This window comes from Haematobia irritans, chromosome 1 (assembly GCF_050003625.1).
Source record: "Haematobia irritans isolate KBUSLIRL chromosome 1, ASM5000362v1, whole genome shotgun sequence".
Lineage (NCBI taxonomy): Eukaryota > Metazoa > Arthropoda > Insecta > Diptera > Muscidae > Haematobia > Haematobia irritans.
The window spans coordinates 281,319,076-281,345,457 of record NC_134397.1 but is presented as its reverse complement, the minus strand read 5'-3'; the positions used below and the strand labels follow the sequence as shown (position 1 = coordinate 281,345,457).

General features: G+C 35.5%; 1 protein-coding gene across 2 annotated transcripts; it reads left to right on the top strand.

The window, feature by feature from the left end:
* Window positions 1-580: 580 nt before the first annotated feature.
* On the top strand, window positions 581-23,264 carry Su(var)3-7 (Suppressor of variegation 3-7). 2 transcript variants are annotated; one of them, XM_075298740.1, is made up of 9 exons: window positions 581-726; window positions 782-1,408; window positions 2,139-2,465; window positions 2,549-2,722; window positions 3,448-3,855; window positions 4,264-4,461; window positions 4,623-4,805; window positions 4,908-5,642; window positions 20,875-23,264. In XM_075298740.1, coding segments are annotated over exons 1-9 (3,960 nt in total). In that variant the 5' UTR covers window positions 581-724; the 3' UTR covers window positions 22,181-23,264. The 2 variants fall into 2 exon arrangements, with proteins under 2 accessions (XP_075154855.1, XP_075154846.1); XM_075298731.1 differs by having other exon boundaries at window positions 2,139-2,471.
* Window positions 23,265-26,382: the final 3,118 nt, after the last annotated feature.

The following is a 26,382-nucleotide window of genomic DNA, read 5'->3' as shown; positions in this document are numbered from 1 at the left end:
ATTTGACTCGCAACGAAAATTGTTTGAGAAATTGTTGAGTAGCGATGCATTTCAATTTGAGGATAACACTTGAGAAATTATTGCTAGTGTATCGAATTTTACTGTTGAGGGTAATGTCTGTTTTTTGTTGAGAACGCGATTTTCTCAACAATTTCTCAACTTGAATATTACCCTAATCCTTTGAAAAAATGTTTGAAACATTGTTGAAATTTAGCATTTTTCAAACGTTTGTGTTTATTGGGATATATGGGATATGTTCGACACGAGCTCTGTCGTCCGGAATAACTGATAATCTGTAAAGCGCATTACAGTGTGTCGGAACGATACGACTTGTCGGCGAAGACTAAATAATCGGATAATGTGTTATCGATTCCATGAACATGCAGCAGTATCGATTATGCCTTCGGACTTAACGTATAATGTGCACACGTGTCGAATGTGCATATAATGTGCACTCGTGTCGAACATATCCCATATAATATGTTCGACACGAGCACTGTCGTCCGGAATAACTGGTAGTCTGTAAAGCGCATTAGTTCTTTGAAAATTATTTGAAATTGGGTTGAATAAAAGCATTTTTCTAATCTGTGTGCTCAAATATAAGTTGTAAAAAGAGACCGGTTCTTTAGTGTTGGAAAAGTAAACCGGTTTTAAGAAATTACTAAAATTTCGATAACTTTAATGTTGACTCGAGATTAATTATTTCTGGAGACGCGGATCATCAATGTAAGCATTATTTAAACAAGAAATGCAAAATTTTCATGCATAAATATTTTTTTAGGGAGGAACTTGTTGTGCCCGACTTCTGTCATGCCGCAAAGAATAACGCGGAGTCAATAGAAAATGTGGGTGAACCAAATCATGACAATGCGACAACAACCATAGAGCTAATAGAGGATTATGAAGAGGATCATAATGAAGTAGATCCTTTGACTCAATCAGACCCCAATTCATTTACGGATGGTACTAAAGGTAATCCCGCACAAAATATTCATTCCAGCACTCGTGTAGATGGGGAAAAATCTGATGCTGTGAAGGACGAGATGGCAGTTATTGAATCAGTCGTGCAAGATTCACTTGAAAATGATCCCATGGATTTGCTAGAATTGAACGACAATAATAGTAACATTTCCACAAACTACGATGAATGTTCTGACGATGATGGCTGTTCTAGTGGTTCATCTGGACAAACGCAACACTCAAACAATGTGTTGGAGTGGTGTAAGGAATATTCATGGCTACTATATGAGGAAAGTGACGAGATTTATGGATATTGTTTGCATTGCGACGTGAAATTGAACGTTCGGAGCCTTAGTTCTGTGAGGCAGCATGAAATGTCTATGTACCATAAAGAGCGAAGTGAAAATTATTTAGCTTTTCGTGATGAGGAAGAGAGAAATAATCTTGGGTAAGTCAAGAGCACTGTTGTTTATATGCCCATAGGATAGAGGACTAAAAGATTCATCTTTCACATATAAACCTGGATGCTCATATTTTTCATTTTGACTTAATAGACACATTTAACTGGAGCAGCACTGCTCCACTATTTTGTAAGACGTTTATTGGGATTTCTTAACACATTTTGGATCGGATATATGTGGATGCTCACCCTATACACATTTTGCAATATCCTTCCACATATAAAACTGGATGTTTATATTATTAATTTTAATAGACACATTTCACTGGAACAGCACGGCCTCTTCTAAAATATCTACATTTCACATATAAATGTGCTCATCCCTTTCCACATTTTGCAATATCTTTTTTTAACATATTACTCGAGGAGCGCTGTTTCCACATTTGTAGAACTTATCCGTTTTTACCATCGGAGCGAGGTATAAAAGTTTCACTTATAAACCTGGATGCTTATTTTTTCCCTTTGGCTTTTTTTTAGTATGTATAAAATTACCTTTTATAATTTTTATTTATTTATTCGAAAAATACACTGATACAAAGCCAATAGACGCCTACAAAAATATTTGTTTATATACAGAACAAGCGCGTATCGTGTAAAATTAATTATCATTAAACTAAGAAGAAAACAGATTTATTTGGCTCTCCAGCCGAAAGAGTTGAAATGATTATGTAAATAGCGATGAGATAAGTAGAATCATTTAAATAAATTGTTTTTATAGCACACCATTATTCGAAATTAAACAAGAGTTTGGGACAGACAGCTATGTTTTGGCATTAAAGCATAAACGAAAAACACAAGCCGAAGCCCTCAATAATTACAACTGGCGACGTTGGCTTGAGGAATGCCCGTGGTTGGAACGGGACAATCCCGCAGGCACCATAGGACGTTGCAAATATTGTGGCGTACGATTAAATGTAGAGTTTTCCTATCTAAGAACGAGGCACCAAGAAGGAGGAAAGCACAAAGAGTTTGCGAAGTCGTATGGTAACAGTCTTTCCAATAAGTCAAATGCTGATGAAGGTGATTTTGATCATAATAAAATCAGGTATTGGTATGGCTTTGTTTTTGTTGAATTGATACGATTTTCAATATTGTATGTTCAATTATTCAACCATGATTTATTTACAGCAACGATCGCTATCGTTGGAGCGAACCAGTCGAAGGCAAGAACAGCATATTGCGGTGCAAAATATGCGACACAACAATTGTGAAAAATAATTACTTAAGACACTTACGCACTATATCGCATATGGAGAATGAAGCGAAATGTTTAAAAAACTTGAAAACTAACAAGTATGATAAGTGAGTACAAAAAATCGTAAAAGTCAAATGATATGATAATTTATTATAGAAATAATTGCCAACTAACGCGATAAAACGGCTTTTGTTGAATTACTCGGCAAGTAAAACCAAAGAAGAGTGTAAACTTATGGTGCTTTCTTTTCTGAAAAAATTTTGTCTGCACAGAATGCGCAGTTGTAAAATGTTGCCAGCAACCTAAAAAAAATGCTACCATTTCAGCGGGCAGAAAAGAATTCAATTGAAAGCCTCTCTACGTGGCGCAATTTTCGCAACAGAATTCGAAGCTTTTTCGTACTTTTTCCTGTTTTTTTTTTTTAAGAAACTAAAAAGCTCATTTTCCGGGCAAAATGCAAAAAAGGTGCGAATTTTTTTACAAGAAAAGAAAACGCCATTACTCTTTTGGAAGATTTAAAAGTGCTCAATTGTAGAAATACCTCGAACTTTACTCAACGAAATTATAAAGCAACTAAATCACAGCGGTAAAAAGTTATCAAAAACTATCCTCAATTTTGGCCAATGTTTTTATATGGGAGTTATCTCTAAATCTAGAAAAATATGTCTGGTTTTGCACTTCCAAGAGATACCATAGAGGTTTATCGTACGAGAAATTTGAACAAGATCGTACAATTATAACTTTGTGCGACTCGTTTTAAAGTATTTCCCACTATTGTTATTTAACACTCTAGTGCAACAGAGATTCTCACAGAGATTATTGCGTTTTCCAGGCCTAATGCAGAAACAACAACCGAAGAAAACGAAAATATATCCCAAAAAACTCAACACGATTGGGATATGTATGGGAAACAACATCCTTGGTTAATAGCTGACCCCGCAGATCCTACGTTTGCTTATTGTAAATATTGCGAAAAACGAGTGCTTTACGGAAGTTCAGCGGCAAAACGAGCAACACATGAAAACAGTATTCACCATAAAAACCAAGAGAAGACGCGCGGAGAAGACTATGGGTCAAACCAGAATATAAGTGATCAAGAAGACAGTGAAAATGACGCTGGTGGGGACGAAGAGGATGAAAGTGCCCATGGCGAAGAAGATGTAGACAACGCCCAGGATGAAGATGGTGATGAAAATGACCAACAAGAAGAAAATTCAGTTAAAGATTCCACAGATTCCAAGTAAGTTTTATTAATACACTGTCTCTGGGAGTTCGGACCTCCCGAATTGCACAATGGGTTGAAATACCATAAAGTGAATATTTATTAACCCTTTCGACCCCAGTTTTTGTGTTTTGAGACTAACTGTCAGCGTTGTTTTTGTTCATAACACTGTAACGGTATCGAAAACTACAAGTGTTTTCTTCAAGTTTAATAAAAAAACAGCTAATTTGGTTTACAATTAGCAAAAGATTTTAATTAGTACGCACATGCCTTTTGAATACTGGTGAAAAAAGAACGAAAAATTTAAAATATCTAAAAAAAAACTGTTCCATAAAAAGTTTAACCTTCAGCTTCGAATTCAGAAGATGAAAATACATAGGAAAATTCACTTCCCAGTCTTCAATTTCTTTTTTTCTATTTTTATAGGAAACGCGTTAGACGTGGCGATGCAAAATGGTACGAACAATATCCATGGTGCAAAAAGTACAAATCAGATCCTATTAACTATTGCTACTGCAGTTACTGCAAAATAGTTATCGCGATATCTAGTAACAGAAGCAAACACTGCAAAACAGCCCGACATCGAGCAGCAGAAGCGGAATTCAAAAGAAGACAAAATAAGAAGTATTTGAGCTTCGATACATTTGGACAATTCGTTTACTTTAATATAATGTCATATTTCAAAATATTTTAGACGTACATACACTAGAAAAGTAAATGGATTGTTTACCAAATGGGTATATACAAATATTGATTTATAAAATAGTTAATTCATTGCATTGTAGGAAATCGTTATATAAATCCAAACCTTGTGATGAATCATATGAATGGGCCGTTGATATAAAATCACAACCGAATTTGTACTATTGCAAATATTGTCGAGTTCGTATATCAACTCGTTACAGTAAGAAACAACATTCAGTTAGTAAGATCCATCAAATAAACCAAAAGTTATTCAATACAAACAGGTAATTCCATTTACAAAAACAATTTAAGATCCCTTTCAGATACTATTGGGGAAGATTAAGATAACTTTCTCTCAACTAAAATTACTCACTTATTTGTTCCAGAAAAAATTCTCCGAAACCGGTCAAAAAAGAACCATATGGAGAAGACTCTAAAAGTACTATAAAAGTACCATCATTCATAACATTAATTAAACAGTGGCAAAAGAAGTTTCCATGGCTAACCTATAAACGCACCGAGTTTAGATCAAATTATGCATTCTGCAAAGTTTGTGAACAATCTTTGTACATACGATCCATTAAGAACCTTCTGAAACATCAGCGCTCTGGTAAGCATGCCCGCACAGTAAATCAGTTAAGAAGACAAAGGTTGCAAGAAGAACGTGCAAGAAATGAGTCGAAAAATGCTCCAGAATTCGGAAACGGTCCAAAACGAGAAACTGATATCGTGTCATCTGTTCGTGGTGTTATGACCAAACAAAGCAGGGATAAATTAGATCACAGTCCAAATGTAACTTCTAAAGAAAGTGCATACAAATCTACTATAGAGGAAATGCAAAAACGTTTTTCTTGGATAGAAAAATCTAAAAAACCCCAATATGTGCATTGTCGATATTGCAATGTGGATATTTGTCTCAAGGTTTTATTTCTGAAAAATCACAGTATTTCGGGGAAACATCGTCAAGCTGTCAGCAAACAACATGTGCTTAAATCTAAGGGAGAAAATAAAAGAACTAGTGAATTAGATACTAGTAATGGAGATGATGACGATGTTACGTTAGTGGAAGATAATGCCGAAGAAATTTTAATATCAGAACAAGATGATAATTGGACGGTAAAGTAAGTAATACCTTTTTACAATAGCGTATTCGAAAAATTTACATAATCTAACTCCTGTAATTACCAGAAATGTATTTTATCAATTAATTGTTAGGGAACAATTATCAGAAAAAATTAGCTATGCTTTTTATAAGTGGACGAGTAGTAAAAACAGTCTATTTTATCAATTAATTATTAGGGAACTGAATCGAAATGGTTAACCCATATATCACGCTTACAGAAAATTAAATCAATCTGTCGGAGTAAATGCAATTCGTTGTTCTTGTTCTTGTTGTAACAGTTTTTAATGTAGTTTCATCCATTTTGTTCTATGCTTGTGTAGTTCAGCTGGTAGCCAGATCAAGGAACTCTGCGACAAGGATGGGGTGTGTCCAGAGTGATCTGGTAGTGAGACGGGTAGGCTTAGCTGGGCAAGCAAAAAGGTTACGAGTGTCATGTGGCCCTTGATTACATATGGGACACACGTCAGCTACGCTGCTATCAATCACTGATAAGTATGAATTGAGGCGGATGCACTTGCCTGATCTTAGTTGGGCAATTCGTCTATATATTTGACGTTTTCTTATTATAGGTGTATGAGTAGTAAAAACAATCTATTTTATCAATTAATTATTAGGAAACTGATTCGAAATGGTTAACCCATATATCACGCTTACAGAAAATTAAATCAATCTGTCGGAGTAAATGCAATTCGTCTATATATTTGACGTTCTAAAAGTCGGGCGAATCGGACTATATTATACCATTCACCACTTTGTTTTTAATACCACCTGACATACATATTTCAATCTGAACCACTTTGATAAAAAGACTTCTTCTACACTTCTACAAAATCTCTAGACTTAGAATTTTAATTGGGTAAGACCCAGAGGCGTCATTGATAGCTTTGAAATAAAGTACAACACAAGCTAAAGAATTAACAAATATGAAAAAAATATAATAATACTTATAACTAATGTGAATACAATATTCTCAATAGTTAATAAACTACACGCACATTGCTTTCCCTAAACACAAAGAAAAACAACACCGCATATGGAGATATTATCAGCAATGATGCAAAAGCAAAGTTAATTGTCATTAGTAAAATACTGAATTATTTTACTTTTAAAAGCGCCTTACCGAAAAGTTCTTATAATCGGAGAGAATTGCATTCCATAATCTGGATAAACGAATTATAAATGATCTTTCGAAAACAAGGTGTGAGAAAGTTTCTATCAGAATTACGTATTACGAGTAGAGTTCAGAAAATTAATACATTGGAGGTAAGCGGGTTCATCATGTTTTATAAGGAAGTTACTTAGGAAGTACTAAAAGGTACAGCCAAGGAATTGATGTGTGAATTACACATAATTACGCCTGCAATACGACCATAGACATACCTTAAAATACTGTGATAAGAAGCTTCAAGCCTGCGAATGTTTGACCTATTAGAGCCGGTATATACCTCAGCTCCGTACAATATATGAGGCATTAATAACGAGTGAGCCAACTTGTATTTTATTTGCGTAGGCAAGATTACATTTATACCGTAAAACTTTTTTAGGATTAGATTTAGTTTGGAACAAATATGGGCAATATGCTTCGCAAAAACCAAATTCGAGTAAAGTTGATACCCAAGAGAAGTTATGATCTGAGAATTAATGGTATATCCTATAACCAATCGGAAAACTTAAACAATTTGTTTGAAAGTATTTGTAATGCAAATATATCTACTCCATCTTATAAAACTATTTATAAGAATTCGGGTAATTCTGTGGACACAACCATAATTGTCCAACTTTTCACACCATTTTTGAAAAATTCCATTTTGAAGACTAGCACAATATAAAGGGTGATTTGTTAAGAGCTTGATAACTTTTTTTTTTTAAAAAACGCATAAAATTTGCAAAATCTCATCGGTTCTTTATTTGAAACGTTAGATTGGTCCATGACATTTACTTTTTGAAGATAATTTCATTTAAATGTTGACCGCGGCTGCGTCTTAGGTGGTCCATTCGGAAAGTCCAATTTTGGGCAACTTTTTCGAGCATTTCGGCCGGAATAGCCCGAATTTCTTCGGAAATGTTGTCTTCCAAAGCTGGAATAGTTGCTGGCTTATTTCTGTAGACTTTAGACTTGACGTAGCCCCACAAAAAATAGTCTAAAGGCGTCAAATCGCATGATCTTGGTGGCCAACTTACCGGTCCATTTCTTGAGATGAATTGTTCTCCGAAGTTTTCCCTCAAAATGGCCATAGAATCGCGAGCTGTGTGGCATGTAGCGCCATCTTGTTGAAACCACATGTCAACCAAGTTCAGTTCTTCCATTTTTGGCAACAAAAAGTTTGTTAGCATCGAACGATAGCGATCGCCATTCACCGTAACGTTGCGTCCAACAGCATCTTTGAAAAAATACGGTCCAATGATTCCACCAGCGTACAAACCACACCAAACAGTGCATTTTTCGGGATGCATGGGCAGTTCTTGAACGGCTTCTGGTTGCTCTTCACTCCAAATGCGGCAATTTTGCTTATTTACGTAGCCATTCAACCAGAAATGAGCCTCATCGCTGAACAAAATTTGTCGATAAAAAAAGCGGATTTTCCGAACACTGATTTTGGTAATAAAATTCAATGATTTGCAAGCGTTGCTCGTTAGTAAGTCTATTCATGATGAAATGTCAAAGCATACTGAGCATCTTTCTCTTTGACACCATGTCTGAAATCCCACGTGATCTGTCAAATACTAATGCATGAAAATCCTAACCTCAAAAGAATCACCCTTTAGAAAAGCGAATACCCCTCATAATAAAGGATTCAATTCTGATCGACCTATTTATGTTCACGAAAATCTTATATCGATGAATTTCAAAATCCTGCAGGCTGGGATAAAACTGAAAGCCCACCACAAATAATAGACCTGTCCTTATTGAAAGTCTGGACCAACTTATAACAAGTCGGAAAACTTAAACGAATATTTATAATGCGATAAATATATCTACGTCCATCTTACAAAACTATTTATAAGAATTCGGGTAATTTTGTGGACACAACCATAATTGTCCAACTTTTCCAAATATGGAATTTGCCTTTGAAACAATGAAATCAATATGGGATTGAAATGTTAAAGTGCTATCAAAGTATACACCCAGATTCTTAATTGTTGAAACACGAGTAAAATTTTCCAAATCATTTACATGTGTGGTCGAAAATAATAGGAAAATGCGTACGAGTAAAGGTAATAATATTGCACTTCAAAAAATTTAAAAGAAGATTATTATTATCACACCACTTTAAAAGGACATGCTATGTCATTTTGAAAATTTACGCAGTCGCCAATGTGGGATATACTTCTATATACTTTTAGGTCGTCTGCATATAGAAGACAAAAGCTATGTGAAAATCTTAGGTAAATCATTTATAAACAATAAAAATAGCAAAGGGCTCGAAAAATAATTGTCTAATTTTACATAAAGAACTCTATCGGTCAAATATGAATGAAGCCATTTAAGAAGGCTGGAATGAAATACCAAACTACCTAATTTTCTCATAAGAATAGGACATTGAACTTTATCAAAGGCTTTCCTAAAGTTCGTATATAGTATATCATTTTGTTTTATTCATTGATGATATCTGTTCTTGTTTTTGTATGCGGACGATTTGAAGGTTTTCGGCCATTAATTGCAGTAATTACATATCTCAACTTCAGGACGATATTAATCGCCTATATAGTTGGTGTGAAATGAATCGCTTGAAACTGAATATTGGAAAATGCTCGTACATTCGTTTTTCTAGACGTCTATTGACCATTGAATCAGAGTATAGTATTAATAAGATTTTACTACGCAGAGTTGAAAGTACTTTGGACTTGGGAGTGGTTTTTGATTCGAAGTTCACGTTCAACTTGCACATTGATTATATTGTTCCTAAGTCATATTCTCTCTTAGCTTTCGTTATGAGAAATGCTAAAGATTTCACAAATCCGTACACACTGAAATTGCTATATATTTCTTTTGTTCGGTCTAGGCTTGTGTTGTACTTTTATGTTAAATAAAAGACTATAATTGTTAATGTTAACAATATAAAGTAAAGTGTTTATTCTTATTCTTCTTAACAATGGTAAAACTATACAATAATAGAAACGCTGAAAAACGCGGTTGAACGTGTTGCTTTGTGCGCGTCAGTTTTTGCTTTATTGCTATCCTTGTCTAGCAATTTTAGTATTATCGCTGTTGCGAATTATTATGTTTATGATTGCAGGGTTACCCCCTAACATCTCCCTCTTTAGATTTGAAGCGGAGACCGCGATACTGGTTCCACTGGCTGTCTTCTTGATACTATACGTTGAGGAGCCCAGTTTGGTGAAGATGGTGGTGTAGCAAAGTCTTCATTCTGATGAGTAGGTGTAATTTTGAATTCGTCCAGTAGAAAGTCTAGAGGTAATCCTGTCGAAGTGGTTTCATCGCATGAAATATCTGCGGTTCTTGTTCGAAGTTGGTCGGCGTGTGCTCTGACGAGTATCTTTTTGTCTCCAACGTCGATGAGTGTATTATAGATTACTTTACCAATTCTTTCTATGATTTCTCCTGGAACCCAGTAGCTCTTGTTGCCCTTGAAGTTTTTGGCGTAGACTAGATCGCCGTGGTCGAAAGATCTAGGTCGTGTACCATGTTTCTTGTTATATTGCTCCTCCATTTCCTTGTTAAATTTTGGTTCCTTTGGAGCTGGTCTTATAATGGCGTCAAAGACAGTTCTCATCTTTCTGCCAATAAAAGATTCCGCTGGAGTTCTGGAATTTGAAGTATTGGGGTTTGGAGTGGAACGATATACTTCCAAGAATGTTTGAAGTGCTGCTGTGGTATTCTCTTCCCCTTCCATCTTTTTCAATGCTCGCTTAAGCGTGTCGACGAATCGTTCAGCTTGCCCGTTGGAGCTTGGGTGGAATCGCACTGTCCTTGTGTGTACGATCGCTCTTTCCTTGCACCATGTTTGAAATTGCTCAGAACAAAATTGAGTGCCATTGTCTGAGACGATTTGTTCTGGGTTACCAAACAGAGCGCAATACTCGGTGAGTAGTTTTATTGTCGCAATTGCAGTCATGGTTTGTGTCTCATATATTACTGGATATTTTGAGTATGAGTCAATAATCACCAAATAATATTTGCCTTTTACAGGTCCAGCATAATCGATGTGTATCCTCTCAAGCGGTTGGGATGTGACTGGCCATGAACAGAGGTTGGTTTTAACCGGACTTTTTGCCGCCTTTTGACAGTTTTGGCACTTACGAACATATTCCTCAATCTGTCTGTCGATGTTCGGCCAGTATACGTAACTCCGTGCAATCGATTTGCTCCTTTCAGCACACAAGTGTCCTCGGTGCAGTTGTTTGAGAATTTTCTGATGAAAAATACCGGGTACTACGACTCGGGTGTTGAACATAAGACATCCGTCTACCATTGAGAGTGATTCCTTACGGTTGAAGAAAGGAAGAACGGAAGCGTTTATTGTCTTACTAGTTTCGGGCCAACCATTTTGCATGTATTTGATGACTTGTTGCAAAACGTTGTCTTCTTTGGTAGTATTTACTATCATTTCGTGTGATATTGTAAGAGTTGACATGCTCTCGCTCAATTCGTGTTGTATGTCCTTCTCGAGTGATATTGAAGCGACAATGTAATCATCAGGTGGTTTCTCGTGATTCGAGATTAGCCTTGAAAGAACATCTGCGTGACCAAAATCCTTGGTGTTGGTATATGTGATTTCAAAATCATACGCAAGTAGAATTAGTGCCCAACGTTGTAGTCGGTTTGCGGTGTATACAGGGATTCCCTTTTTGGAACCAAATATAGTTAGTAAAGGCTTGTGATCGGTATGTAGCGTGAACCTGCGTCCGAATAACATTTTGTGGAATCTTTGCACTGCGAAGATTAACGCTAAGCCCTCCTTTTCTATTTGGCTGTAATTCCTCTCTGCTTGTGTGAGGGATCTTGAAACGTGATATATCGCCTTCATACCGCCGTTTGGGAATGTGTGGTAAATTACTGCTCCAATACCGTGTGAAGAAGCGTCGGCCGCGACGTGTATCGGTAATTCCGGGTTGTAATGCGTTAAAAGAAGAGGCGATGAGAGAATCTTCTTAAACTCATCCAATGACGCTTGACAATCTGGGGTCCATTGAAATGGTGTATCCTTTTTCAATAGGTCATCTAGAGGCTTGCGTAAATTTCTCATGTTGCTGACAAATTTACCGTAATGGTTGATAGAACCCAGAAGGCTTCGAACTTCTGATATATTTTGAGGTACCTTTAGGTTTCGAACGGCGTCGATTTTGTTCGGATCGGGTCGAATGCCCTCTTTGCTGATGACTTGTCCGAGGTACGTTATTTGGTTTTTGAAAAATTGGCATTTTTCAAACTTGAGCTTGAAACCAAATTCTTGAACTTTCTGTAAAAGCAAATTCAAATTAGTAATATGATCAGAAATTGACTTACTGGCAAGCATAATGTCGTCTATGTATGCTTTTGCTCCATCTATGCCGTTGCAAAGTTGGTCCATTATCCTCTGAAATGCCCCTGGAGCCGATTTGATGCCGGGCGTCAAGCGGTTGAATCTATACAGACCCTTGTGGGTGTTGATAGTAAGAAGCTCTTTACTATCGTCGTCAACTTCCACTTGAAGGTAGGCGTCTGATAGGTCAAGATGACTAAAAATTGTTGCTGTATGGCAATCGGAGAGTATTTCATCTGGCGTTGGTAACGGATATTGATTAGACTCAACGATTGAATTTAGTCCAGTTGAGTAATCTGCACAAATTCTAATTTTCCCGTTCCGTTTACTCACTACTATTGGTGCTGCATACCTTGACGTGTCCACTGGTGTAATTATGTTGGCTTTTTCAAGTCTTTCCAATTCATTTTCGATTTCTACTCTTGCCGCATATGGGACTGGTCGCTTTGGAACAAAAATTTCTTTTGCATTGGGCAGTAATTGGATTCTAACTTGTGTCTTTGTACAAAGTCCGAGACTAGAATTGTCGAATACAGATTGATAGTTAGATTTTAATGCCGCTATTTCATCGTCAAGAGAAATTTGACGACACCAGATCGAAATTGGTATGTCCCATAGTCCAAATGCTTGTATCCAATCGATACCCATGATATTGAGTTGATCTACATCTGTGATGTAGCACTGCAAACGTTTTGTTGTGTTGTTCATGGTGACATTTACGTTGAACTTAGCTAGAAGGTTAATGTTGTTTGTGTTGGCGTCACTAGCGCTGTCAGTGGTGGTATGAGCTTCGGGTTTGCCGATATTTCTCCATGTTGACTCAGAAATCATGGAGATATCTGATGCTGTGTCTATTTGTAGTTTCACGGGCTTGTCGTTGAAATGTACAGTGATATACTTACGAAGCTCCTTGAAGTTTAGTTGTTTTGTTGTGAAAACTGCCGTTGTGCGAAAATTGTTTTTGGACTTTTTGTTGTTTTTCTGCTTGGTTCCACTATGAGACGGTTTTGTTGTACTGCCAGTTCTTGCACTTGTGCAGTAGTTGTCCTTGTGTCCAGTTTGGTGACATCTGGTACATCTGTGATCTCGATAGGGACAGAATTTAACGTAATGTAAATCTCCACAAAACCAACAGGGTGTCTTTGGTGTTCGGTCTGCATGCTTAGGATCGCTTTTTGCCTTCGTAACAGCACAAATTACCTTTTGTTGATTTTCGATCAAAGTGTTGTCTGCTTTCAGGTCTAAGATCCTTTGTGTTGCATCCACCAATTTGTCCAAATTCATGCCGTCGGTTTCTTCATCGAGCATTTTGAGAAGACGTATCCTGATTTCATTGTCTTTACTGGACTTGAGACCAAGTACGAAAATAAGACACTTGAATTGATTGGGTTGCAATTCGTTCATTTTGAAAAGTTCGCATTGCAAGTTCACGCGACTTGCGTACTCTCTGAAGTCTTCGTTGTCTGCTTTCGCCAGCTGTAGACATCTGTAGCGCTGTGCAACTTGTGTTTCAGTTTTACCAAAAAGTTTTGTTAGACGATCGACTGTGTCCTTCAGTAGCATTTCTGTGGGTTTCTTTGGCAGAACGTAGTTTGTGAAGCGTTCGTGGACTTGGTTTGACATTTTTCTCCAGAGAAGAGCCACTTTGTCATGGTCTTCCAAAGAACTTGCTTCCCTTTCGAACACATGTTCGAAACGGTTGTACCATGTCTGGAATGTGAGACCACTTTCTGGTTCATAGACGAACTCTGTCATTGAGTGTGCCAATGACTCCATAAGTGCAGCTTTAGATGAGCCTGAATTTGTTTGGGAAACTGCAGTGGATGTGGATGACTCCTTCCCTTTGATTAGTTCTGCGAGTTTCTCGAGCAACTGTGTTTGTGCGTTCATGGCTTTTTGTTGTTCAGCCAAAATTCTTACAATTTTGTCGTCGGACATTTTGCTTATAAGAATTTCACAATAACTTGAATAAAATTAGAAAAAATTTTATTGCTCCGTCCTCGTCGCCACAAATGTTGTACTTTTATGTTAAATAAAAGACTATAATTGTTAATGTTAACAATATAAAGTAAAGTGTTTATTCTTATTCTTCTTAACAATGGTAAAACTATACAATAATAGAAACGCTGAAAAACGCGGTTGAACGTGTTGCTTTGTGCGCGTCAGTTTTTGCTTTATTGCTATCCTTGTCTAGCAATTTTAGTATTATCGCTGTTGCGAATTATTATGTTTATGATTGCAGGGTTACCCCCTAACAGCTTGAATATGCTTCCATGGTTTGGAATCCTTTCTATTCGGTTCATGTTAACCGCATTGAAAGAATTAAAAAGAAATTTTTGAAGGCTTGTCTTGCTTCTCTTAATTTTCAATCACCTTAAATCTCGGTGCAAACTTATTCATCTAGATACATTGGTCAATAATCGGTCTCGTTGTTCTGTTTTATTTATATTTAAGCTAGTGTCTGGTTTAATAGATTCTTCTTTTCTTTTAAGTCTTATAAAATTTAAGGTACCTATTCATATTCTTAGATATGAGGAAACTTTTTATATCTCTACTCATACTACAAACTATTCCAGAAATGAGCCCATTACGCGTTCGCTTTTTGAATATAATGCTGTAAATGCTAAACTTAATTTAGAGTTATCAATGTCTTTGAAAAAATTTAATGAAGTACTATAATCTTACTACTTTTAGTAAGGATTTTGTATATCCATAGACTTAAATAAATAAATAAATAAATATCAACTTGCAAACCTTTTTCAATGTGATTGATACAAGAATTAGTAAATAAGCATAAATTTGTAGTTGTCGATCTTCCATGAAAAAAACCATTTTGACATGTAGAAATTGATTTTTTCAATAAATAAAATAATTTATCGTTAATAATCGTTAATAAGTATCGTTAATATATACGCTGTTTTCCACTCTATCAAAAAAATATCCTTCACACAGGGATTGGTTAAATATTGTCGATCTTCCATGAAAAAAAAACAATGTTGGCATGTAGAAATTAATTTTTTGAATAAATAAAATAATTTATCGTTAATAAGTTTATCAAATAATTTTGGTAAAGTAAGTTTAACTATAGGTCGGTAATTATCCACTTGGTCTCTTCGCTCAAATTTAAAGACGGGAGATATGTACGCTGTTTTCCACTCTATCAAAAAAATGTCCTTCACGCAGGGATTGGTTAAATATTGTCATAAGACCATATGCAATAGGAAACGCACAATTTCCATTGTGATACCACAGTGGTGAACTTCTCTCTTATCACTGAGTGCTGCCCGATTCCATGTTAAGCTCAATGACAAGGGACCTCCTTTTTATAGCCGAGTCCGAACGGCGATGAAAAGTAAACACTAAATAGTTCGGCGATCTTATCTTTTCCAGAATCTTGTGTAGTTCTAAGGGTCATACTTTGAGGAATACCATTTAGCTTTCTTTTTGAACTCAAAAATAACCAAAAAATCTTTGGATTAGTAACTATGGCAGATTCCGTCTCCGCAACATAACGTCTATACAGAATGGAACATTCTTGTTGAGGAGGAGTGATGAAATGATATGGCATCTCTATGCAACACGAATGTTTTCTTTTTATCTACTTTGTATTTTATTCTCATTCTCTCTGTAACTACCATAGTGTTAAGATCATCGTAAATGCTTTGTTTATGGCCTTAAACGCTATGAAAGTTGCTCGTCCTTTTCAAGAAAGCTATATGGAGTTCAATTTAAACAACTGACGGGCATACGAATTCTCATACTCTTGCATAAAATTATATATACCAAAATACCTACATACCTTTATGAGAAACTACGATTCGGAAGGACTAACCGGAGAATCCTCCTAATACCTCAACAACACCAACTTCTAATTTCAGAATGGCACTTTTTTCTCATAGCATGCCGTCTTTGGAACTCTTTGCCTTCATCAATACAATTCATTCAAAACGCTAATATGTGTAAAAAAATGCTTTACAGATTGTATTCTCAATCTCCATCTCTCTATCTTTTTCAATTATTTTTGTTTTTTTTTTACATTTTAGTTGTTAATGTTTTAATGAATAATCACACACTGCAATCAAAAGATTATAATATATTATTGTGTGTGAAACTTCGAACAAATAAATTGAAATTGAAATAATTGTCCCTAAAACAGCGCGCTCATTGTTTGAGCGTTGATTTAAGAAGTTTTTTTTTAAGGAATTTCAGCTTATTAAAAAAATATCTTTCGCTATGTCTACTAACATAGCGAAAAAATCATCCAATTTTTTTTAAATTTTTTTGACAAAAGGGATAAAGGTGGCTGGTCTTCGGCCGGATTTTAAGACCGTCTCTTATGGACAGAGTCCAAAGTGGGCTAGCGTGAACCCAAAGTAGTATATATTCATTATAATAAAGTTATATTAATGAATGCAAGAAATTAGCAACTACACAATCAAACACATTTTCAGCAATAAAAAAAACTTTACTTAAATTTAACCTTTTTTATATAGTACCAACCTTCAAAAGATTCGTGTCAAAATTTGACGTCTGTAAGTCAATTAGTTTGTGAGATAGACCGTCTTTTGTGAAGCAACTTTTGTTATTGTGAAAAAATGAAAAAAAAAGGAATTTAGTGTTTTGATAAAATACTGTTTTCTGAAGGGAAAAAATACGGTGGCTTGATAATGAGTTTTCGGATTCTGCCCCAGGGAAATCAACAATAATTGATTGGTATGCAAAATTCGAGCGTGTTGAAATGAGCACGGAGGACGGTGAACGCAGTGGACGCCAGAAAGAGGTGGTTACCGACGAAAACATCAAAAAAATCCACAAAATGATTTTGAATGACCGTAAAATGGAGTTGATCGAGATAGCAGAGGCCTTAAAGATATCAAAGGAACGTATTTGGATATGCGAAAGCTCTGTGCAAAATGGGTGCCGCGCGAGCTCACATTTGACCAAAAACAACAACGTGTTGATGATTCTGAGCGGTGTTTGCAGCTACATACCCGAGTTTTTCGTCGATATGTGACAATGGATGAAACATGGCTCCATCACTACACTCCTAAGTCCAATCGACTGTCGGCTGAGAGGACAGCGGCCGGTGAACCGTCTCCGAAGCGTGGAAAGACTCAAAAGTCCTCTGGCAAAGTAATGGCCTCTGTTTATTGGGATGCGCATGGAATAATTTTTATCGATTATCTTGAGAAGGGAAAAACCATCAACAGTGACTATTATATGGCGTTATTGGAGCGTTTGAAGGCCGAAATCGCGGCAAAACGGCCCCATATGAAGAATAAACAAGTAAGGAAAGTCTAAAGTCGGGCGGGGCCGACTGTATTATAGGAAGTCTGGATCGGGGGGAAATCGAAAACCGGAAGCCGCTGAGACGACAAAGAGAGTTGCTGGTAGTTTCAAGCGAACCCCTAACCTCTCTCTCCGAGATGCCGCAAATAAGCTGGGTGTATCGTCTACAACCGTGCATCGAGCCAAAAAACGAGCCGGACTATCGACTTACAAGAAGGTAGTGACTCCAAATCGCGATGATAAACAAAATACGACGGCCAAAGCGCGATCCCGGAGGCTGTACACGACGATGCTGACAAAATTTGACTGCGTGGTAATGGTAAAATTTGACTTACGTGAAAGAGTGTTTGAATAAACGTCCGCTGGCTTTCCTGAAGAAACACGGTTGTTCCGTACTGTTTCGGCCGGATTTGGCATCTTGCCATTACGGTAAAAAGGCCATGGAGTGGTACGCCGCCAACAACGTGCAGGTGGTTCCCACGGACAAGAACCCTCCCAACACGCCAGAGCTCCGCCCAATTGAGAAATACTGGGCTATTGTGAAGCGGAACCTAAAGAAGACCAAAAAACTGCTAAGGACGAGCAGCAGTTCAAGGCAAACTGGCTTTCTGCGGCGAAGAAGGTGGACAAGGTGGCTGTACAAAATCTGATGGCTGGTGTCAAGCGTGAGGCCCGGCAATTCGGATTTGGAAAAGCGAAAGCCTAACTGAATATTTTTCCTGAATTTTATACTAATTGAACTTGAAAAAGAAATTTAATTTGATTTTTTAAATAAACGATTTCACCGATTTACACGCGTTTTCTCTTGACCAAATTTTGACCGTATCACCCTTTATGAGTGTAAATCGGGCGAAAGCTATATATGGGAGATATATCCAAATCTGAACCGATTTCATAGTTACAATGATAATTCTACTCCCTGTGCAAAATTTCAACTAAATCGGAGTTAAAAATTGGCCTCTGTGGTCATATGAGTGTAAATCGGGCGAAATCTATATATGGGAGATATATCTAAATCTGAACCGATTTCAACCAAATTTGGCACGCATAGCTAAAATGCTAATTCTACTCCCTGTGCAAAATTTCAACTAAATCGGAGCAAAAAATTGGTCTCTGTGGTCATATGAGTGTAAATCGGGCGAAAACTATATATGGGAGATATATCCAAATCTGAACCGATTTCATAGTTACAATGATAATTCTACTCCCTGTGCAAAATTTCAACTAAATCGGAGTTAAAAATTGGCCTCTGTGGTCATATGAGTGTAAATCGGGCGAACGATATATAGGGGAGATATATCCAAATCTGAACCAATTTCAACCAAATTTGGCACGCGTAGTTACAATGCTAATTCTACTCCCTGTGCAAAATTTCAACTAAATCGGAGTTAAAAATTGGCCTCTGTGGTCATATGAGTGTAAATCGGGCGAAAGCTATATATGGGAGATATATCTAAATCTGAACCGATTTCAACCAAATTTGGCACGCACGGCTACAATGCTAATTCTACTCCCTGTGCAAAATTTCAACTAAATCGGAGCAAAAAATTGGCCTCTGTGGGCAAATGAGTGTAAATCGGGCGAAAGCTATATATGGGAGCTATATCTAAATCTGAACCGATTTGGCTGATATTTTGCAAGTTTTTCGAGACCCATAAAATATTCGGATGTACGGAATTTGAGGAAGATCGGTTGATATACACGCCAATTATGACCAGATCGGTGAAAAATATATATGGCAGCTATATATAAATCTGAACCGATTTTTTCCAAAATCAATAGGGATCGTCTTTGAGCCGAAACAGGACCCTATACCAAATTTTAGGACAATCGGACTAAAACTGCGAGCTGTACTTTGCACACAAAAATACATATAAATATGGGAAACATATACCAAATTTTAGGACAATCTGACTAAAACTGCGAGCTGTACTTCGCACACAAAAATACATCAACAGACAGACAGACAGACGGACATCGCTAAATCGACTCAGAATTTAATTCTAAGACGATCGGTATACTAAACGATGGGTCTCAGACTTTTCCTTCTTGGCGTTACATACAAATGCACAAACTTATTATACCCTGTACCACAGTAGTGGTGAAGGGTATAAAAAGTGTTGTTCCACCAAGAAAATGCACCGTGCCACAAGTCATTGAGAACGATGGCAAAAATTCATGAATTGGGCTTCGAATTGCTTCCCCACCTACCGTATTCTCCAGATCTGGCCCCCAGCGACTTTTTCTTGTTCTCAGACCTCAAAAGGATGCTCGCAGGGAAAAAATTGGCTGAAATGAAGAGGTCATCGCCGAAACTAAGGCCTATTTTGAGGCAAAACCGAAGGAGTGCTACCAAAATGGTATCAAAAAATTGGAAGGTCGTTATAATCGTTGTATCGCTCTTGAAGGGAACTATGTTGAATAATAAAAACGAATTTTGACAAAAAAAATGTGTTTTTCTATGTTAGACAGGGGACTTATCAGCCAACCTGTTATGAATGCCTTTCCAGATACAAACAAGAATTTAATATACAGAGTTTATTTGTTTTTCCGCTATATCTCGTAAACTTTTTAAAATATTTATGTAAAGTTTTCTGTGGATAAAAAGTACAATCGTTCGATTGAAAAATAAATGAAGGAGATATATCATTTTTAATTGTGAGTGCTACCAAAATGGTATCAAAAAATTGTAAGGTCGTTATAATCGTTGTATCGCTCTTGAAGGGAACTATGTTGAATAATAAAAACGAATTTTGACAAAAAAATGTGTTTTTCTTTGTTAGACAGGGGACTTACCAGCCAACCTGTTATGAATGCCTTTCGAGATACAAACAAGAATTTAATATACAGAGTTTATTTGTTTTTCCGCTATATCTCGTAAACTTTTTAATATATTTATGTAAAGTTTTCTGTGGATAAAAAGTACAATCGTTCGATTGAAAAATAAATGAAGGAGATAGTGTTAGTAGTGTTGCTTTGTTGTGGTTGATTTAGTAAATAATCTTTTCTTATTTTGTCTTATTTTAACTATATTGGGAACCTAAAATGTTTTGTCCTATTTCATATTATTAATTAATTTATTTTTATACTATTTTATACATATCTATATTTATTAATTAATTTATTTTTATACTATTTTATACACATTTATATTTATTATATACACGCATATGTTCTCACATTGTCATAACTTGATTTGTACTTTATTCATAGTTAGTAGTCCGTTGTAATTTATATAAATTGGCCGCTAAGTGGCTTCAAATTACATGATGAAAAAAAAAATAATAAAAAAATAAATATATCATTTTTAATTGACACTCAAGATCCGGTCATTTCCAGGATATACATTTTTCCAGTGCAAAAATAACAATTTAGCGATATTTTTAAACTGTTTTTCTGTAGATCTAAAATTACAAAAATTGCTGCTTATTATAGAAGCCTTTCATTTTATTACAGATCCGAAAATATGGATGAACATGAAGTTTTGGATTTTTTACTACAGCGTTCAGGAAGAAGTAATGAAACTAACAATCAACGAAATTCTAAACGACTTAAAAGATCGCATTCCCAACGCAGACAAAATGACAGCAATACGTCGTTGTTTGCTAGTATTTTATCTACTCCTCTAACACTTGCTTCATGCTTAGGTCCGTTAATTCAACAACAAGTACAACAACAAATAACAAATACAACACAAGGCACTGTTCCTTCGGATGCATCAATTTTGGAAACGTCAAATTCGTTTGATTTATTTTTCAAAAGTGTCAGTGAAACCATGAAAAAATTACCAACAGATTTAGCTGCTGAAGGGAAAGTGAAAGTAATGCAAATAATATACGAGTTAGAACTCAAAGCTATGAAAAGACACCAGCAAGCTATAAACGAAACAGAGACAACCTTACACCAAAACCCATTGGATATATTTCCGGAAACGTCGTCAACTCCCAACAGGCTCCATAACACTGCTGATACCACTAATTACGCAGAAATTATTCCTCGTGATAATAACACTCATAATGATGTAGCCGTCCCACTTCATACCTCGACACCATCACCTGTCCCCCAACAACAGAAAAATGTTGTATCCCCTGCTAACGTTCAGCAACAACTAGTAGTTTCATCGCCAAATAACATTCAACAACAAAAGATGGTTACAACTTCCTCATCCGTCAACACTCCAAATGATGGTTGCAAAGAGAAAACGTTGAATATAAATTCGTCACCCATTATTGGCATAATGGATAAAAGTGGAATACACACTTTGCATTTCAAGAATACAACATTGGTAAAGCAAATTCCAAATACAAATATTGTAGCAAACGGTGCTGCGACTATGAATAGCTCGGCTATTCGTTGCATCCCATTCAAGAATTTGTCTCAAACTGTTGGTCATGAAGCGAATGGCAAAATTACTCGGATCCAAATGCCCATAACATCTACGACATCTTCTTCACCTCAGAGCTCTAGTGCATCTAGCTCTGTCAATGCTATGAATACAATTAATTCTACAGCCACATCTAGAAATATGTTGAATTTCCGCAATGTACAAATTACCAAACGACCTATAACTCAGGCAGTTGCTTCTTCTGTAGCAACAACTACGATAGAAAAACATACAGCTGGATCATATATTACGACGACGAATGCTCAGAGATGGCCAAATGGATCTTCTCCGTCTGGAGCACTGACGAAACAAACAACTACCAATTTTGCTTTGTCGCCAAAACAGACATCGACGCCTTCGGCCAGGAAATACCAATAAGTACGCAACACATCCATAACGCCACTAAATTTGTATTTTAACATCAGTGCTTTTCGACCAACACAATTCTGATATTCGGAATCTTAAAACGCAAAATTTTCGTTAAGAAATTGGATTGAATTTCTAGAGTATCTCGATGTTTTCGTTATAAGAATAAAAGTTCTTGCAATTTGGGATTTCAAAATCGAAACATGGAGAAATTTTAACTTTGGTACAAAAACAAACTAACAACAAACACTTATTAGTTTCACGTACTTCATTGTATAGTAATAAGACAAGTGCGTTGATATGACGCAAAAATATGTTACTTTAGTTAAGGTTAATTCTATTTTATATTCTGGGTACAGAAGAGACCTTTGACGGATCCTAAAGAAAGGGTTGTTTTAAGTATTGCTTACTTTTTAAGAATATTAAACGATTTTATAAAAACAATAAATATTTTTTACAGCACTACGCATTCAGAAAGAATTTTGTAGTGCAGTTAATTGTAAAGTGTATAACACTTTGCCGAGCATCTACAAATTTTAAATACTTTATACCGTGAGGGCGAAAACGATTTTATAAAAACAATAAATATTTTTTACAGCACTACGCATTCAGAAAGAATTTTGTAGTGCAGTTAATTGTAAAGTGTATAACACTTTGCCGAGCATCTACAAATTTTAAATACTTTATACCGTGAGGGCGAATTGGATTCTTTTTTTTTGTAGGGCCCGGTTTGATTAAATACCATTAATATGAATGTATTAGTATATTCGTTTTAACATTTTTGAGAGCATATTTCGAGTTTTCCGGGGATGTGTTGTCTGGATGGTGTTGAAAAGGCGACAATGTAAGCGTCAACTTAATTTATATTCTGAACAATTGTAAACAAGCAGTCAAAATAATGAAGGAAGAGTGTCAATTAAGTCACCAATGAAATTTGTAGCACGATAATGGTTTTGAACGGCCAAACCAATCAACAATTTGATTGTTTCAATTAAATAATTAATTGATATTAGCAGTAAGTTTTAATATATTGAGCATCCAAAATCTCATTTAATTTTGTTTGGAATAAAAGAAAATATGCGATTCTTATAAAAAATATTCAATATTTATTTTTGTGAATTATGTATGAACAAAAGAGTTTGTGTCTTGTTATGTGTGGATTTTTTTTTCTAACAATAACTTCACATACAATTACGATCTTTAAACACGAAAGGGAGAAAAAATAAACTATATAATCCATTAACTTTCTTATCATAATAACCATGTCAGCATGTTCCTTCTAATATGCAGATGCGCCTAAATTTCCAACAAATCAGCAGGCTGTAGGCTATATTAGTATACAGAATAATTAGAACTTAGTTTTGTTTAATTAAAAGGCAATTTTGTTAAACGTTTACATAAATTGAATAAAATACCAAATTTAATTCTTAGTTCCAGATTGCAGGCTTATACTTTTATTTTGCCGTTGTATTTGCAGGTGTATTAAGGAGCCCGGCAAGTCTAGTTTTAATAGACATTTCTGTTGAAATTTCCACTCATTGAAATAGTTGGTTAAAATTCCAACTATTTCTGAATTAAAAATATAAAATGAAAATACTTATTTTTATTATACACATTTATTGTGATTTTCGGATGTTTTTCATACTTGTAAATTCAAAAGAACGAATTTGTTTACAATTGTTTAAAAATGTTTGAGGACTTGTCCAAAAGGACTGCATCGGAAGTGCAAAAAACTTGATGGGGCATTAAATAGGATTCAGCAAGCAGTAATCGTATGTGTTGGGTTGTATAAATATATGATTTGTACAATGTTGTTAGCATGCCAAATATTTTCCCAGTCACAGCATTAATATGATCATTCCATCCCAGCAAAAAAAGCGTCACCAAAAAACAGTGAAAATGGTCTTTTTGGATCCGGAAGTGGTGCAAAATAGGACTGATGTCCACCATTTCAACAGACGTTGCACTTATTTTGCATCACTTCTCAAGGTGTGATCCAAATTCAATGTTTTGGATGTGAATTAAAAAAAAAAATTTTGTGATATTTTGCAAAATTATTTATACAATTTTTTCTGAAACGCTTCAAAATTCGCAGTTTTTCTAGAATTGATATTGCACTTTTCGACAAATTTTTTATAATTTATAAAATTTTATTAATTCTTGCTCGGTTTTTAACCTATTTGAAATACACAAAATTGACGCCGATTATGAGGACCACAAGGCAGATTTAGTAAGGTAGTTTCAGTATTACAAAAACAAAATTCTTCTTGGCAAAGCAATGCTAAACCAAATCCACCCTCTGTGGACAGATGAAGAAAATTGTGGCCAGAGATACTAGATCTATTATGCCACAATTGTTGGGATTTTTCAATTATTCATGGGTAAAATAAAATTCGAAATGCAAATGAATATCTACTTGATGGAAATTTTCGCTTCGGTAAAAAATGTGTAGAATAAGCCATAAACGCGCATGTTATTAGTAACCAATAGCTCGCTAATTGTTTTGTTATTCATATCAATCTTAGTCAGAGTTCTGAGCAACTTACTATGAGCATTACTATCCGTATTGGGACAGTCAAATGTGATGTGATCCATTGATTGAGTTATACCGCAGTCGCAGATGTTTGTATCAATCATTCTGATTCTATAAAGGTGTTGTCTCGTTAGTATATGACCAAATCGGAGTCTGTAAATCATTGTAATGAATTTTTGGTGAAGGTGAAGATTGTGGAACCATGGATTTCTGTTTACTGTTGCCATAAGATAACGGTCATAGCTTTGTCGGTTGATCACAATCTCTTGGATATCGATCTCGCATGTGTACTTTATATATGGTTCTTTGCCAAGCTAGGATGCTCGCTCCCGAACTCGACTATAACCAATTTTTGTTTAACTTTTATTGGAGTTGCATTAGTCCTAACTATTCAAAATATGTTCATTATATTACTAAAATTGTCATTTTTCACGATTACTTTTCTTTAATATTCCATTTTAAAGAATACAAACTTTGTGAAAATTTGCTTTGGTCTATTCCCCACCAAGTTATAATGAAATCTGCAACAAATATGAATAATTGTATGCCTTTTTTTTAATGATTTAGTTTTCACTTTAGTGAAAAAAATGAAGATTTTAGCGACTAAACTCGAACTTAATACCCACCTTAAAGGTGAGTATTAAGTTCGAGTTTAGGCGCTAAAATCGCCATTTTTTCACGATTACTTTTCTTTACTAATATTTTTTAAGGAACTAAATTGTTCATCAATTTAGTTTAGCTATTTTAATTCCATTAACGGCCATTTTCATGTAGCTCCGTTAGGCATTAACTGCCAGTTAACAGAAAGTAAATTGCAAATATCTTCTCTCCGGTTAACTTTAACTGAATTTTTTTCGTCAGTTAAGTTCCTAACTGGCCTATGGAATATAAAGGCAAGATGACAGCTTCGTCTATAATACGGTTTAAAAGTTGGTTAGTTAACGGAACACTAACGGAGCTTTATGAAAATCCATTAACTTTCTTATCATAATAACCATGTCAGCATGTTCCTTCTAATATGCAGATGCGCCTAAATTTCCAACAAATCAGCAGGCTGTAGGCTATATTAGTATACAGAATAATTAGAACTTAGTTTTGTTTAATTAAAAGGCAATTTTGTTAAACGTTTACATAAATTGAATAAAATACCAAATTTAATTCTTAGTTCCAGATTGCAGGCTTATACTTTTATTTTGCCGTTGTATTTGCAGGTGTATTAAGGAGCCCGGCAAGTCTAGTTTTAGTAGACATTTCTGTTGAAATTTCCACTCATTGAAATAGTTGGTTAAAATTCCAACTATTTCTGAATTAAAAATATAAAATGAAAATACTTATTTTTATTATACACATTTATTGTGATTTTCGGATGTTTTTCATACTTGTAAATTCAAAAGAACGAATTTGTTTACAATTGTTTAAAAATGTTTGAGGACTTGTCCAAAAGGACTGCATCGGAAGTGCAAAAAACTTGATGGGGCATTAAATAGGATTCAGCAAGCAGTAATCGTATGTGTTGGGTTGTATAAATATATGATTTGTACAATGTTGTTAGCATGCCAAATATTTTCCCAGTCACAGCATTAATATGATCATTCCATCCCAGCAAAAAAAGCGTCACCAAAAAACAGTGAAAATGGTCTTTTTGGATCCGGAAGTGGTGCAAAATAGGACTGATGTCCAC